At 41.1% G+C, this 17,019-nt stretch overlaps 2 protein-coding genes across 3 annotated transcripts; both read left to right on the top strand.

Moving 5' to 3' along the window:
• Positions 1 to 1,403: 1,403 nt before the first annotated feature.
• Positions 1,404 to 4,778, top strand: LOC143138867 (MARCKS-related protein 1-A-like). The gene is made up of 2 exons (XM_076299299.1): positions 1,404 to 1,678; positions 3,360 to 4,778. Exons 1-2 carry the CDS (start codon positions 1,595 to 1,597, stop codon positions 3,894 to 3,896), a joined length of 621 nt encoding a protein of 206 aa, XP_076155414.1. The 5' UTR covers positions 1,404 to 1,594; the 3' UTR covers positions 3,897 to 4,778.
• Positions 4,779 to 9,913: 5,135 nt separating this feature from the next.
• On the top strand, positions 9,914 to 15,878 carry LOC143139341 (interferon alpha-inducible protein 27, mitochondrial-like). Of its 2 annotated transcripts, XM_076299944.1 has the most exons (5): positions 9,922 to 10,080; positions 10,978 to 11,007; positions 11,382 to 11,543; positions 11,912 to 12,025; positions 15,753 to 15,878. In XM_076299944.1, the coding sequence occupies exons 1-5, from the start codon at positions 10,071 to 10,073 to the stop codon at positions 15,803 to 15,805; spliced, it is 369 nt and encodes a 122-aa protein (XP_076156059.1). In that variant the 5' UTR covers positions 9,922 to 10,070; the 3' UTR covers positions 15,806 to 15,878. The 2 variants fall into 2 exon arrangements, with proteins under 2 accessions (XP_076156060.1, XP_076156059.1); XM_076299945.1 differs by lacking the exon at positions 10,978 to 11,007 and having other exon boundaries at positions 9,914 to 10,080.
• Positions 15,879 to 17,019: the final 1,141 nt, after the last annotated feature.

Genomic DNA, 17,019 nt, shown 5'->3' on the forward strand with positions numbered 1-17,019 from the left:
ATAACTACAGTCTGCTGATGAAGGCTGGAAGATCTGTCAAGGGCTAAGTCATCCCTTCAGACCGTTAGTACTGGAGGTACACATCTATAAAACAAAAGGATGTTGTAAGCTTTTTATAGTGCTTTTTTACATCTCTGACTTTCTCCTGTAACCTTATGTAGTTGCCCTCTTTTCGTTAATTTCCTTAACACACACACACACACACACACACACACACACACACCCAGGGGTGAGTCGCAATCTGGAGGAGTCGTTTCCCTCCGAGGGAAAAAAGCACTCTGGGTAGGAGAGAACATAGCACACATACCACAGCCTCGGACTGTGGGCTAAGTCATTTGGGAAGCAGCAAACCAGAGAGGAAGGAGAAGAGGAGGAGGGGGAGAAGAGAGGAAAAGAGCAGAGAAAGAGAGAGGGAAGACAAAATTCTGACAGAATGTTCAGGAGAGGAAGACACAGAAGAGAACCAGAAATGACACAACCTCAGACAGACATCTATTTGCTGCAGAGTACCTAGCCTGTACTTATATCTGTTTTAAGAGAGTGGAGAGAGTGCCATGAATGTGATATCCAGTTGATACATAGGCCTGTGTTTTCCCATCCATGACACAAGAATGTATTTTTTTTAAATGAGTTTGTCTTCTGTTTGTTTTCTACATTATCATCTCACAATAGTTCATTCCTAGAAAGCTCCTCTAGGCCTAGGCCTACTCAAAACTCCATTTCAGGGATTGTTTAGTCTTCACCAGCCTCTGCTGACAACAATATCTGTGACTTGAGTCACCTACACTGTGACTTCACTGAGCATTTAAACTGCTTATGATAAAACTGATGCTTTTATTTTTATGTTTAACCTGTGTGGCATGGCTATAATGAGATTGGCTAGCCCATATTCCATAGGCCTATGTCAATTAACTTATGAACGTGTAATATAGCTGTCACAAAACTGCTCAATCAGGGTAACAACAATTATGTTGTGAAGACTAAAAACTTTTATGAAGCTATGACGAGCAACACCACAGACAGCAATCAATCACCCAACACGTTGATTGAGACCTGACCTATGCTAATCAAACCGAAAACAAAGCCAACTCTGCAATTGTTCAAGGGTGCGCGGGTGTAGCCTACGGATGACACTGGAAGGTAAAAGAAGTCTGACTTATAAATTATATCTTTATATACATGACTTTTTGTGTGAAAGAATACAATCTGTCCAAATCAATGCAGCATTCCATGTAATGTGGTGAACGCGGCGGATGAGGACGGAGAGGGCTCCGACCATACTCCCTGTTGCAAATTGGACACGTCACACAACCACGCCCATAGGTGGAGTCATGTGCGATTTTTGAGGCTCAGTAGAAATACTCACACTTGTAGCTGAGAGGGTTTCAGTCTGTTCCGTTACGGTGAAGGCACAGGGCACACTTGGACTAACTTTTTAATCGTTTAACACTTAAAACCGACGCAGGATTGAATATCGGCGGATTTTAACCTGCAAAACTTAATCCATCGCCACCGGGTTGGGGAATTTTAATACATTTCGTCTGCTGGATTTTTGTTAATTTAGTTTTTATTTCAACAAAAGAACTCAAAGAAAATGGGAGCTCAGTTGTCCAAGGGTGGAGTAGCTGTGGATGGTAAAGCAGCGGGTGATTCGGCAGCTGCCAAAACGAATGGCCAGGTAGGCATACTCACAGACATGCTTTCTAACCGGCATCACACGCCCTCTCCTAGCGGGTCATAGCTTTCTCCAACCTCCGCACGAGAACCATACTGGCAAAATTAGATGTGCTGTTGATTAGCTGGCTGTTTTTGGTGTTGAGGTGAGACTAACTTAATGTAGCTTGCCTGCTAGTCCGAGTGCAACATCAATCACTTAATATGGACTGAGGGAATTAATGTTAATCGAATGATCCTTTTCTTTGGGTGTGTCTTTGATATGTTTTTCACACACCATCACAAAGACACTGCCTTGGTATTTATTAAGAAATTACTGAAATCGAAAAATCCTTAGACCGCTTTTGCAACCAACCTAACCTAACGTTAACTGTTATACCATTGTGCTATTGATAGCCTTGGTGTAACCCATTCCACCCAACCTCAGGCAATATGCTTTGGGTCGAATCCCATTGCCGATGAACTCGTTTTGTTTAGTTTTTTAAACATGCAAACGAATATTTTATTGTTGCAGTGTTTGTTTTGTGATGAAGAAAGTGAAGTTGTAGCGCAATCTATTTAAATTCCGTGGGTGAAATTGGGTATTTCGGTGTTGGCGCTGAGGCTGCCAGAACAAAAGCGACGAGATGCTAATGAGGTCGGCGCGAGGCGCATTCTGCTGAGTTGCAAACAAAGCCAGAGCAGAGACCGCGACTGCTGCAACGCCGTGTGGACCTCATGCGACCGCCGGGAAGCGTGGTTAGATGTGCTTAGCGCAGATATTGTCCATCAGCTAAGCATTAAGGCGAATTCAATGCTCACATCACCATCCAAATGATAGTGGTTGCATGACTGAATACAGGGTGATGTGGTAACGTTAAATGTTTGGTAGCCTGTGTGTAGACGTATGAGTGGCGGGCTGGGCAAATGTCTCCTGGACGAGCGGCTCCTCGATACCAAAAGATCGAGATGAAGAGGGGGAAAAAAATGACCCAATGTGATGGACATTGTCTATGTTACGCCGTTGATGTTGTATACGTTATATCTAAGTTATACGTGTTATCTGTATAAACAACATCTATGTGAAGGGTTTGGTCGACACGTTTTTGTTTAATTTTAAATGGAAAGATGGAAGAAATCACGCAATTATGAGTATTTTTAGTTTTTGAGCATTTTAAAAACATTGTCCCATATTTTTCCCCTTTGGATTCCTAACGGTAACCTGGCTGGCTCGGTGGCTTTGAATATTTCTTTGTTCCTCACTGGTTCACCACGCCGCAGCTGTTAAATGTTGCATGGAACACGAGCTCCCCCTCGTGGAGGATGGCGACACACGATAAACCTTTTATTGCATGAACTCACATCTGTTTGCAAATCCGATTAAAAATACAGATGTTGCACACGGCGGCCTCTTGAATCGTCTGGTATTTCGTATCTACGCGTGTAAAGGATCTCAATTAAATCTAGTGTGCTTAATTTATGCAGTCTACACCCCAACCTGATGACATTTGACTTTGGAACACCGTTTTCTGTGATGCTCATTATCCAAGCAGATAGAAATCACATTTTACCATGTTTTGGTTTTCATTTTTAAGGTCCATTGTCTTCCACTATATCAAAGTGGTCTGATTTTGGAACTGCCTGTTTTAGCAGTGATTTTGATGGAATGTTTCATTGACCAACTCCAACTTTGCCACTGTTCACAGGAGAACGGCCATGTCAAGACCAACGGTGATGTCTCTGCCAAGCCAGACGGCGAAACAGTAGCTGCTGATGGTAATGGCACTGCTGAGGTCACCAAGGAGACTGAGGCTGCGGCCGGCGACTCGATCGAGCCAGCACCCGCACCTGCCGAAGGGGAGACTGAAGCCAAAGCAGATGGCGAGGCCGCCAAGGATGGCAAGAAGAAGAAGAAGTTCTCCCTGAAGAACTCCTTCAAGTTCAAGGGCATCTCCCTGAAGAAGGGTAAGAAGGGCAGCGAGGAGGCCGCTTCACCCACGACCGAAGAGGCCAAGCCAGAGGAGAACGGCCACGCCGCCGAGCCCAGCGGCGAAGCCGAGGCCGCTGCTCCGGCCGCCGAAGCCACAGAGGCTGCCCCCGAGGCAGAGGCCGCCGAGGCCAAGCCTGAAGAGCCCGCCGCCCCCAGCGAGGAGGCCCCACCTAGCGAGGAGCCCGCTGCAGCCACCGCCGAGGAGACGACGCCCGCCACCGACGCCTCTGAACCTGAGCAGAAGGCGGAGTGATGGGCGACAGTGGCTCACTGACCGGACTGTTTTCTGTTTGCTTTTGTTTTTTTGTTTTCTTTTTTTTTCCATTTGTTTGTTTTTGATTTTTTTTTTTTTTTTGATTTTTTGTTTGTTTACTGTTTGTTTTAGTTTTTACAATTTCTTCCTCCAAGATTGAAATATATAAATATATATAAGAGACTTGTGCCACGCTGAGGGCCGTCTGGCGGAAGAGGAGAGGGCCAATAGCCACGCGGATCACCTTTTGACCTCCGACCCCTCACACGTGACTCAGAGGGAACCACGCGGGACAACACTTTTTAACGGAACGCACCAGGAGTATTGACAGATTTTCCCCAGACGTACGGAAAAGGCATCTATAGAGACAGTGTGGTAGCCCTGGCATCGGAAAAAGGCATCTGTAGAGACAGCGTGGTAGCCCTGTAACTCTCATTTTTTCTTTTCCTTTCTTTTTTTTTATGGCCTCCAGGGATCTTAACCCTGCCAACAGGTGGGGCATGACAAAGACCCTCCCATCCCCCCCAACCTCGCTCCGCATGAAGTCAAGTATCTTAATTCATTTTTAAAGTTCTACATTCCTACATTTTCCACTGAGAATATTTCCAGTATTTAGTCATGTATTGAAGGACTCCAGGGAGGGGAGTTGGCTTGATCTCTCTGTGTTTTTAAGACTCCACTTGGTGTCAGCCATGTTCACATGTTATAACGTTTATGACGTAGGGGTGTACAAAACGTGAGCCTTGATTATTTTTTTCTTTTTGTCTCTGTACATAACGTTCTGGTTTTATTTTCTTTTATTTTGCTAACGTTGAAATATGCTTATGGTTTAATTGTAACATTTAAATAAGGGCAAATAAATGTTGGATCCCCTCAATTTTCCCTTTGCTTTAGTAGTGTTTTATTTTTCTTCTGGAGTTTTGCGATGTGCTGGATAGGTTCGGTTAGGTTACTTACCAGGAGTTTGCTTGACTAAATCCACCAAGGTTCTTGTGAAGGCTTTGTGTGTGTGTGTGTGTGTGTGTGTGTGTGTGTGTGTGTGTGTGTGATTACCAAAATGGCTGCAGACATGTTGCATAACTACAAGAAGACAAACATTAAAACAATAGCTCCTGTGCTCCCCGTCAACATCAGTAGATAGATCACAAGTACCCTCATGAGAAAAACTGTTAGGATCGTTTTGTAAGCTATATATGCCATGTAGTGTACCAACATGATGTACATGGTACCATTTACCATGTTTAAATATACATTATAGTAATGAAGTCATATAGATAACAATGGATCAGGCAGTAAAGAGTACAATGTCTGAATCAAGTTGTGCCGTGATGGACATCCATCAGTTGAAGTGAGAAGGACCAGCTGAAGTGATGACTTGCCTAAAGGTGAGTATGGAAGAAATGTGAAGTGTATGAAACTATTTCCAGTCCTCACATTGTAGACAGCACAAGAAATTAAGGGGTGTCTGATGAGTGCCACGTTGCTTATTAACATAACATTATTGAACAACAAGATGGAAAATCTGCTTGCATTGACATACAAAGACCTCCGGTGCGAATTTGACAACATACTTTGCCGACAGTGCATTCACAGTGGGTCCAGAGCCAAGACAGACACACAAAGTGGGCCGAGTCAGACCGAAGACGATTTAACGCTGGTTGCATGTGATTGGTTTGTTTAATTTCACTTCACCGGAAAAAGGTCTCGTCCATTTCAGAGTTCCCCTTGACGTAGTTTCCTGCTACCTATTATTGCCACCGAACTCAGGCCCTTTATGTTAATTTCATATTTCATGAGTAATTAGTGTGGAAGTCATACAAATCGGAGCTGATTAACTAGGCAAATATGAATATTGACACATTTTTAGTGTCTGTCCATAAGTATGAGAAGAAAAAAAAAACATTTTTTCCCACACAATATGCAAGACCAGTCTGACATTTAATTAATTAAGCTCAGACTGTCATATATGTGACACCCCTCTTTGTGGTGCTGTAATGTCTGTAGATGGGGGCCAAATTTTGATTATTTTGTCCCCTTGTCCATGGTTTGCAATAGCTGACCTGTGTGCAGTAGAGGCCATTAGTTCTGGGACAAGGCCAAAAGGAATGACTGTCCACCTCAGTGCTTGAATTGGACCGGTACACAGTACCGCCACCTCTGCATTTTACTCTTTGGGGTACCACGACTTCTTTGGGTACCGCCAGTACTCTAAAGCCGCCAGTACTCTTTTCTGCCCTCTCCATAGCTGTCCTGTGTGCAGTAGAGGCCATAGCAGCCTGCCGAGGCCAAGAGGAATGACTGTCCACCCAGCTGTGCAAATTACACAAGCATCCAAACCAGCCTTCATTTTATTCTACACCACCTCAAATCTGCTTCAGGGGTTGTGATATATCGTCATATTATTTCCGTTATTTCCTTTCTCAAAATGTAGGCATGGTGGGGCATAAAACAGCCTCCTAGAGTAAAGGAAGCTGTGGCAAGGCTAGGAAGCACAAACATGTGTCAGATTGCTCTGTCATACATTTTGGCAGGTCTAAGCACCTTTAACATGCCACTATCAATTATCTTGAAACACTGAAATGAAGAAAGAAAAACTATGAAATATGTGTCACCGAAATGTTATCTTTGCACTGCATATGTATTGGTTTTAGAGACAGGCCCAGATTAATGCACGGGTCTACTAGACACAGGCTCAGGGGGCCAGAGGTCGCATTGGGCCTAAGGGCCTGCATGTAAACCCCACTGTCCACTCCAGAGTTGACCCATTAAGGGCCCCTAGCAATACAAAAAGGTCTACATGGGTCCCCATCGAAGTGAAAGAGTCTGAGCATTCACTATTTCTAGTTCTAGTCTGACTAGTTCATCTTTATTGTGCATTGGAATTCTCGTACAGGTCTCACAGTCACAAAGATAGAAAGAACAATGTAAAAACAGCAAAACACAATATAAAAACAATAGTTAACACAAGTTCGATAAAGTGGAGAGCTATAAGGCTCAGGTCTACATACATAAATATAACAGCTATAAAAGAATAATTAGTAATCAACAGGTATAAATAAATAAATTCATTAAAATATGTGATGTTCTCTGGTGCTTTAGTTGGTATTTGGACTCTCCCCATCTGAACAGAGAGTATGCAGGATGTTGTGGGTCCATCTGAACAGAGAGTATTCAGGATGGTGTGGGTCCATGTGAACAGAGAGTACTTGATGTACTGTTCAATGGGAGGTTCAGAAACAAAGTGGGCAAAGATTAACAGCATCGGCAGTCAAGAAACAATGTATGTGGGCCTACCTTTGCTGTAAATAAAATTGTAACACATTCTTCTGACTGCAAATTTTGATGTTTGAAGACGCTGCTCCTACTGTTTATCACAGCCACTTTCGATTTTGAAACTATAGAGCAATCTTCTCTTGCCGCTGATTGGCCTGACCTTTTTGGGGTCGGATGGAAATAGTGAATTATGGTGTTCTAGACTAGTATCTCCCAAAAAAGAGAACTAGGTTGGTGTGGCCAGGCATGTCTTAGGTAGTTGAAAGAAGGAATTCAGTTTCTAATTCAGGTGATAAAGGTTTCTGAGGGCCTCCATCAGCACACAGGGGTCTTCAGATTTTAAATACTTTTTGTCTATGAAAGTCACGTTAATGAACATAATTTCAAATATACACTAGAGAGATGTTTAATTCCTAGTGCTCTAGGTAGGGGATTTCACACAGCGGCCAATCAACAACCAAGTCTATTTACTGTCAAAAACAACATCACTCAAATCAATCTTTGTGGGCAAAAACATCACCAACAGAATAGGCTTCAAGAGAATATCACTGGGCTTATCAATCAGACTCCTTCCTTAATGGGTGTTTCATTGAACTAGGCCCACAACACCTCCAGAAGTCCCTGTGGCCGTTTATGATGCAATCAGCAATATTAAAACACAAACCCTTCATGAGGGCAACAAGTACCAGCAAATTCTTTGGTCATTATTTTGTTGCTGTGGCCATTTATGATCCGAGCAGCAACATACCCAACCACATGCAAGCCACTCTAGAAACACAACGCCAAGATTCCAGACATATCAGAGTCAATTCAGGTTACAATATGACCCAAGCAGTCTGTGAGAATTAAGTTGTGTTTGTGGTTAGGCCTATATCCTCGTCTGTGTCTTCCTATGTACTGTAGATACTCATTCTAAAGTAATGAATGATGATGATTTGTGGATCTTATTTACAGGATTATACTTTAAGAAAGGTGAAGATGATTAGCCTGCTATATTCCATTTCTGCGAATCAATCCATCATAAAGCCTCCATATGTACTGTATGTGTTTTGTGTTTCAGCTATTTAGCAATTTGCAAAGTGTGAGTATGGAGGACACTCTCGGTCAGGGGGCCAGGAGTGCACAAGGGGTCTTGATTTCAGAGTCCGCCCATGTATAGAGATAGCCTACAAATAGTCACATAGTCTACAAAATCATGCACACAGACATCTATTTTGAGGGTCACTGGACTCAGAGGATACTGTAAAACGATCAATACTTCTGATTATTGGCATTCAAAGGGCCTATGCCTGAAGATTACAATATGCACCATCAAACTAATATGATTAATTTGTATTTGATCATGCTAGATGAGATAATTGTTGCAACAGATCAAGAAATTATGATATTTTTAGACTGCAATACTTATAAAGATGTTATGCTCAAAAAGGGGTCCGACTGAGACTGCATTATAGTGCCTAGAAAGCCATCTATCGGCATTTACAGACACGTCACATATTGCATTACTTAGTGAAGAGCGACACCTGCAGGTGAATGGGACTGATAATCCTTAAACCCCTGATTAGCCACACCCCCCAAAGGATATTTTCCCAAACATTAATAGCTGACTACATAACACCACGGTCTTTGCTCATCAATACCCATCTCTAAAATAAGCACTGCATTTTAAGTTTGTAGGCTGCTTTTCTGCCTTAGCGGCTTTTTTAAAATCTACTTAGACCTTAATTTAAGTTTGAAAATGAATCAAGGTGTAGGCTAATAGGGAGGGAAAGTGAAAACCAGCGCCCCAAGTGGTTGCGTTCCTATCGAAGAGCAGCTCCAATGTTAAGTCCCATAGACCTATTTTAAAAAAAATACTGTGAAGCCAAATCAGCGATCTTATCCACCAAAAATATTTTTCAGTGTCTATACAGTAATAATCTTCTAACTGTGAAAATGTCAGAGCCTATTTTGCCTTATTTAAAAAAATCGAAATTGCTCCTTTTGTTTCATAAACGAACTACAAAAAAGCCACGTGACTTTACCCTTCGACGTTACTCACGGTAGCATGGTTTGTTTATTAGCCTGGTTAACATTGCCACTTAACACTTACTGCCAGCTCTTCATGTGAGTAGAAGCACAACACCAGTTATCCAGACATAAAGGTTATCACCACGCGGTTTACATCACCTTCCGTTATTACAAAAATATGTAAGCCAGTTAAGCAAATTGCCGTATTGATCAGAGATTAAGGTCACATGCAACTGTAGTTTGTTACGACAAAAACTCAAAACAATTCAACTGATCCTAAAAATAAGGTATGACCACTTGAAGCAATAGAGGTGACCCCAGTGCCTATATGGAAGGCATTAAATTAAGATCCCAATGTGCACCGAGATATATTTTTTCTAAAAAAAAATCCCATCCCCTCCGCTAAACTCTAGGAACGCAACCACTAGATGGCGATGAGATTACTTTCCCTCCCTATATGAAAGTGAATTATTCTTGCGAGTAGAATATTTCAACGTGCGGTTTGTGATTGTCATTACGCGATCACGTTAATGAGAGCACTGGTACAGTAAGAGTATGTTTACATTTCCAGGTCATTTGCGTCCCACCTGTCGTGTCCCTGCTTCCCTCACTTTCACTGGAGCCAATTAAAATCTCACTGGTAGACTGGAAATGTGCTCTCACGAGAACTCTGGATTTCCAGGTCGCAGGCACACTTTAATTATAATTGCTGGCTACGCCCCTGCTATTCTCAATCCAAGTAAATTCTCAGTTTCTTTTCCTCTAAAGTGAAACCAGGAGTCCCTATTAAATATCTGGTGAAAAGATCGGCTGAGACAACAGAGCTGTGCTTTTGTCAAGTGTGTACACAGGCTACCCGAGTGACGGACATAATCGCATATCAGACCAGTTATGGATCCATGTAAGTAAATTTACTTAAATTTAATCTAGGCTACTGTGCTGCCTATCACACAACAAGTCTATCACACAACGTCAAAACTGAGATTGTTCCAACAAATTTAGAAATATGCTCAAGTTAACGAGGCTAACAATATAATTATTTTAACCGGCTGCAAACTTGTTAAATTCAAACTATAGGCTAGTCTGGGATAGGCTAGCCTACTGATTATTTTTTGATCCTATTTCACACACACACACACACACACTGCACACATACACACACTGTACACACACGCACACACACAGGGCAAAACCTACAACTACCAAACCTTTCTTACTGAGTCAGATCGTAGAATCCATTTCTGCATGGGACATTTTTGTGTCACACATAGTTAATGACACAATTTGCATATTTGGATAAATTAGAAGTAAGGGTCCGGACTGTCCATCTTGTGTTTTGGCAACATTTTATGATTAGTGAATGGATATTTTATTCCTTTCAGGTGTAAGGTTATTTGCAGTGTAAATTCTGGGCATGTTTATGTTAGTTACAAAAAAAATACGCATAGGCTATTATAAAAATGCCAATTCAGATTTATGGTAATTTTCTGTTCAACGCTATTCCAGCTACTTGTTTTAATGCAAATGATCACTAATAGACTAAGGCCACAAAATACCACTACACACTGTTTTTGGTTAATGTAATAAAAACTATTGTCTATAAGAATATATAAACACGCTTTAAAAACAAGTGTGATCCCCGTAAAAAAGTACTATAATATCATCAGAGAAAAGTTTGGTAGTGACCATTATCTGATTGTTCTGTTTTCACCCGTCTCACACACACACACACACACACACACAAACACACGTATTTTGTTTCCTATAATCTATTCCCTGTATAATTTCTTTAATGCAGGTACAGCGGTTGCAGCAGCAGGAGGGGCAGGTAATTTGTGCCATAACAGTATTGACTGGACCTATAGGCTAGGCCTACTACCTTTTGATAAACCAACAATGAACCAGCATTAATAATAGGCTAATATAATACGTCATAATAGGCTTTGGCCACTTAGGCCTACATGTCCACAGTTGTGTGGCATAACTGGTTGGTCAAGTCAAGTTATTTTAAGTGCTTCACAGTTGATGAGGTTAGACATAATAGACACAAAATAAGATAAAAAAAAAGACCAAACATTTGAGGAGAAAAGAGTTAATAATAAAAATCAAGAGGTTAGTTTTACAGTATGGATGTGCTTCTTTCTTTGTAGCTAGCTGGTTATGTTTACAGTAACAATGGATACTGGTGTTGTTTCTTTGTAGTCTTGGCAGTCGCTGCAGCACCTGCTATATTGGCTAGTGTGGGCTTCACTGCTGGCGGGATAGCAGCGGGATCTATAGCCGCCCAACTGATGAGTGCAGCTGCTGTGGCTAATGGAGGAGGAGTGGTAGCCGGGAGTCTGGTGGCAGTAGGGCAGTCTATTGGTGAGTAGCCTAATGTGAACCTTTTTATAAAATTAGACCAAAACAGGAGTGCGTTTCTCAAAACTTGAGAAGAGATACTTTCATTTTGAACACTGCACTTCTCCACTGCACTGTTCACTTTGGTTGCTCAATGGTGCTTTTGGGAAACACAGTCCTGGTTGGCATAACTGTTGAAAAACTATCTACTTGTAACTATCTTTGGTCCTAAATGTTAAAAGTTCAGGCCTATTTTGACCAGATGCTGGCATTTTACTTTCAACGTTTACTAATCCAAGAAAATAGGCTTAGGTAAGCATTTCTGCAATGTTAGACCAATCTACCTGTTTTGTGTAGGTTGAAAATACAACTCTGTATTCTTGGCTTTTAAGGTGCTGCTGGGATGTCCTCTGCAGCAACTGCAGTCGTGGGAGCGGTAGGGGCTGCAGTTGGTGGAGCCTTGGGTGGCTCCACAGTCTGCAGCACTGTAGCCTCAGCGACCGCAGGTTAGGATAGAACCATAACTGAGGTTTTTGTGAGCACTTGAGCCTCACCATATTACAATCATATCATACAAGCATTATATTGATGTGCAGAATAAGGGAATGAATGCATGTGACTGAATTAGTAAATGTGTCTGCTAGAATCATATTTACTAAAGCCTCATCCACATTATTCCGTTTTTGTTTTTCACCTACACAAGTGTATTAAAAACAATATGCCCATACTACACTTAAAGAAATGGCTAAACTCAACTTCAGTGGTGACTGCGGTTAATGTCTTGCCAAAGATTCCAAAGGCACACTGCTTGATACAATTTAAAAAGCCTTTAATATACTGGGCTAACGCGTTGCGACTACTGTCTTCTTTAGAGCCTAAACACTGACTAATTCCCAAGTCCCTATAACAAAGAGAAGGTGCAGGCAATTAAGTAGGACTAAGTGGCAGGTGCATAGACTCCACCTATCAGTCAATTACTGGTGCACCATGTCACACATAAAAACATCATACATACATCAAGTTAAAGACAATTATACTACTTATGAGGACTACAATAATTATTTCATACGGGCTACAGAAAACGGTTCACCTTGAAATATTCAGTTAAGCTTAGAAGAGAATGGACAAATAAGCATTACATATAGGACAAACTATGTCTCCGTCTTGTGGCCATTTTGTACACATTTCTTATTCTACCCAAATATTTTTAAAAAACAGTTAACAATGTAAACATTGAGTTACCTATATTAAGTGCTCTGAAGAAGACATACAATCTTACAGTTACAATTAGCAAATATTAGAATGTCTTTATAGAAAGGGGGTATAGTCCAAGTCTTCATTAAGTCCTGGGTTTATGAGGGCTTTTAGTGTATAGATCCAGTAGGTCTCCCTCTGTAATAATTTTTTAAGTTTGTCCCCTCCCCTTTTGGATAGCTCAATTGTTTCTATTCCCATTGCCCTTAGTGACTCTGGGTTGCATCCATGGTGTTGCTTGTAATTAGGCCTGTCACGATAACAAATTTTGCTGGACGATAAATTGTCTCAGAAATTATTGCGATAAGCGATAATATTGTCGTTCTGACAATTTTCCTCGGGAAGAGGAAGACGGCCCACTTGTTTTTTTCCCCAACTGGGAAAACTGCAGCGGATGATTGTGTTTTAGATGCATATGCATGTTTGTTGTGTTGCCGCTTTTATTTTAATTGCGACTGTTTTCCAACAAATGCGACACACCGACTCGGAACACGTTCAGTGGTTCACCACGGGCATTCGGTTTAAATCCGAAATACTCCCACACTGCAGCTGTCGCGTTTGGCTTAGATACCAATTCCATCTTTGTTGTCTTTATTAGGCGTAGCCTACTCGAACTCGCAACTAGCTTTCTCTCTGCCTAATGCCTACCGGTATACTTCTCATGCGGCTCTTTAGCTGCACTCTGTGGTAGGCTACGCCAGTAGTCCCGCCTCCCCACACACCATGCGACTGACAAGTGACTGACATGAGGGTGACATCGTTACTCTAAGGACCCGAGAGAGAGAGGGAGAGAGAGAGACGAGGAAAACAAACATGCATGCAAATGGCATTTATCGCGGCCAGAAAAATTATCGAGCTAATTTTAATTATCATGCGATTAATTGATTTATTGAATATCGCGACAGGCCTACTTGTAATGCTTCGCCATTGGGTAATCCTCATTTCCTGTACGAATAGCATATTTGTGCTCTGCTACCCTTTGTTGTAATTTTCTTTTTGTCCTTCCGATGTAGAAATGTCCACATGGGCAATAAAGGTAGTACACCACATAAGGTAGTAGACCGCAAGGGTTCTTTAAATGTGGGAGATGTAACCACTGCACGACTATGCAGCAAACTAAGAAATTTACAGATGTGCATGCTCAGAAAACCCAGTATATCAAAGGATACATTAACTGCAATACCACTTATGTGGTGTACTACCTTTATTGCCCATGTGGACATTTCTACATCGGAAGGACAAAAAGAAAATTACAACAAAGGGTAGCAGAGCACAAATATGCTATTCGTACAGGAAATGAGGATTACCCAATGGCGAAGCATTACAAGCAACACCATGGATGCAACCCAGAGTCACTAAGGGCAATGGGAATAGAAACAATTGAGCTATCCAAAAGGGGAGGGGACAAACGTAAAAAATTATTACAGAGGGAGACCTACTGGATCTATACACTAAAAGCCCTCATAAACCCAGGACTTAATGAAGACTTGGACTATACCCCCTTTCTATAAAGACATTCTAATATTTGCTAATTGTAACTGTAAGATTGTATGTCTTCTTCAGAGCACTTAATATAGGTAACTCAATGTTTACATTGTTAACTGTTTTTTAAAAATATTTGGGTAGAATAAGAAATGTGTACAAAATGGCCACAAGACGGAGACATAGTTTGTCCTATATGTAATGCTTATTTGTCCATTCTCTTCTAAGCTTAACTGAATATTTCAAGGTGAACCGTTTTCTGTAGCCCGTATGAAATAATTATTGTAGTCCTCATAAGTAGTATAATTGTCTTTAACTTGATGTATGTATGATGTTTTTATGTGTGATATGGTGCACCAGTAATTGACTGATAGGTGGAGTCTATGCACCTGCCACTTAGTCCTACTTAATTGCCTGCACCTTCTCTTTGTTATAGGGACTTGGGAATTAGTCAGTGTTTAGGCTCTGAAGAAGACAGTAGTTGCAACGCGTTAGCCCAGTATATTAAAGGCTTTTTAAATTGTATCAAGCAGTGTGCCTTTGGAATCTTTGGCAAGACATTAACCGCAGTCACCACTGAAGTTGAGTTTAGCCATTTCTTTAAGTGACTTTTTCCTTGAGCCGAAGTGCACCTACTTGGCAGAAAAAGTGAAGTAGCACTCTTTGACGACCAGCACTCCTAAGTGAAGAGTTGGTTATTGAGTATCTATGCCCATACTACACTTGGAAAACACACACCATATGCATTGGTCAAAATGCTCAAATAATATGAGCATAGGCAGCTGTAGCATAGATAGGGCTGGGACGGTATGTATTTTTTCTTACCGCGGCTGAAAAGCAAGACATGACCGCAATTTTTAACAATTCTGATTGCGAGTTATGGATTATGAATTTTGTGATGCAATCACACCCAATTAAACTTAAGACCACAGCAACTTCAAAGATCACTGGACCAAATGCTACAGGCTTCAGACATGAAAGTAATAATCAGATTAACAACAAGGCTATCACGATTTTAGAACTGTTACATTCATGACGCTTATGCTACTATTACATGTTGGCATTGGCAGTCTTGGATAATTACCCAGCTCTCTGTGTAATTCTTTGTGTGCTCTCCTGTTGATTTCAAAGTTAGTTAGTGCACGTTTTGATGCAAGTGTTGGAAACAAATCCCAATCATAAGTCACCAGGCTCTATTTACTTTGTGAATGAGTTTGGATTTTTCCAGGCTGCTAACCTATGAGTCCACTCTGTCTCAGGGGCTTGAAAATTCTGTAAGTGTAACAAAAGTTGGAAAATGTAAACGCCCTGTCAGATTATGTGGGCCTACCATAGAGTACTGTTCCACATATCGCCCTCTAATGGCCTTGGCAGGAAGAAGCCCAAAGCATGCTCCATTTATTCACTCACAAGTACAGTAACAAGATATAGAGATATAGTCTACACACAGGGCAACATCAGGATATGTTTTTAATACTTGTTGTTTCCTTTTTTCAGGTGCATCAGCAGCTGGATCAGTGATAGCTGCTGTGGTTAACTGCACTGTATGAGATGTCATGATATTATCTCAAGATGTTAACTTAACCAATCATGAAATAGAAATAAAGATGAAATTGGACAATCTGGAATTGTTTGTGATGAATTGTTCAACTGCTGAATTGTTTATGGCGTAGACGGACAGCCCTTACTTTATCATGTTTTGATGTATTAAAATGTATTGAAATTATCAAAGCTTTGTTTACATGCTTGTTTAGGCCTACACAAACAATGTTCTCAATGCTCGAGATGTTGTGTCAAGCCTTCTTAAACGTGTTACTTATACGCAATGTTTTTTTAAAAAATCAAACTCATCAAGAGGTACAGTACAGGGGCAGCCGTGGTCTACTGGTTAGGGCTTCAGGCTTGTAACCGAAGGGTTGCCGGTTCGATCCCCGACCCAGTAGGAAAAATGTGGGCGGGGGAAGTGGTTGAGCACTGCTCTCCCACGCCCACATCCACGGCTGAAGTGCCCTTGAGCAAGGCACCTAACCCCTCACTGCTCCCCGAGCGCCGCCGTACCAGGCAGCTCACTGCTCCGGGTTAGTGTTTGCTTCACCTCACTGTTTGTTCACTGTGTGTGTTTCACTAATTTATGGATTGGGATAAATGCAGTGACCAAATTTCCCTCACTGGATCAAAAGAGTATATATACTTATACTTATACTATATATAGCGATATAACATCAACATCAAAAATTTTATCATACATAACATACCAGGGGACAAATAGTTAAAAGAATACAATGGTTAACAGACAAAAATCATAAAGGACATGAAAGGAATAAATAATAATAATAATGATAATAAATATAATAAAATAATAAAATAAGAGAAAATAATAATTATTATTATTGCATTAATTAAAAAGGTTGAAAGAGCCTAAGGGGGTTGTTTTAATGGCCTTGGGACTTGTTGAACACTGAAGACTGTTAATGTATATTCTTAAATCATTTGTCAGTGCTCAACAAGTCCCAAGGCCATTAAAACAACCCTCCTCTTAGGCGCTTTCAACCTTTTTGATTGATGCAATAATAATTATTATTATTGTATTTATTTTTTAGATCCTTGGGAATATAGGGTCCTGCTTCACCCAAACATTTGGTTACCCGCTGCCACTGCCTTGCATGCACTGGTATTTCCATCAGGAAATGCAAAACTAGAATATAAAAAAAGTTAATCAAATACCCTCTGAATGTATGCCAAGTTTTCGTGGAATTCCGTTCAT

Source organism: Alosa pseudoharengus, unplaced genomic scaffold (genome assembly GCF_046254945.1).
Source record: "Alosa pseudoharengus isolate Yale_2024_CS ecotype anadromous, Long Island Sound unplaced genomic scaffold, YU_APseudo_1.1 YU_APseudo_1.1_scf_22, whole genome shotgun sequence".
NCBI lineage: Eukaryota > Metazoa > Chordata > Actinopteri > Clupeiformes > Clupeidae > Alosa > Alosa pseudoharengus.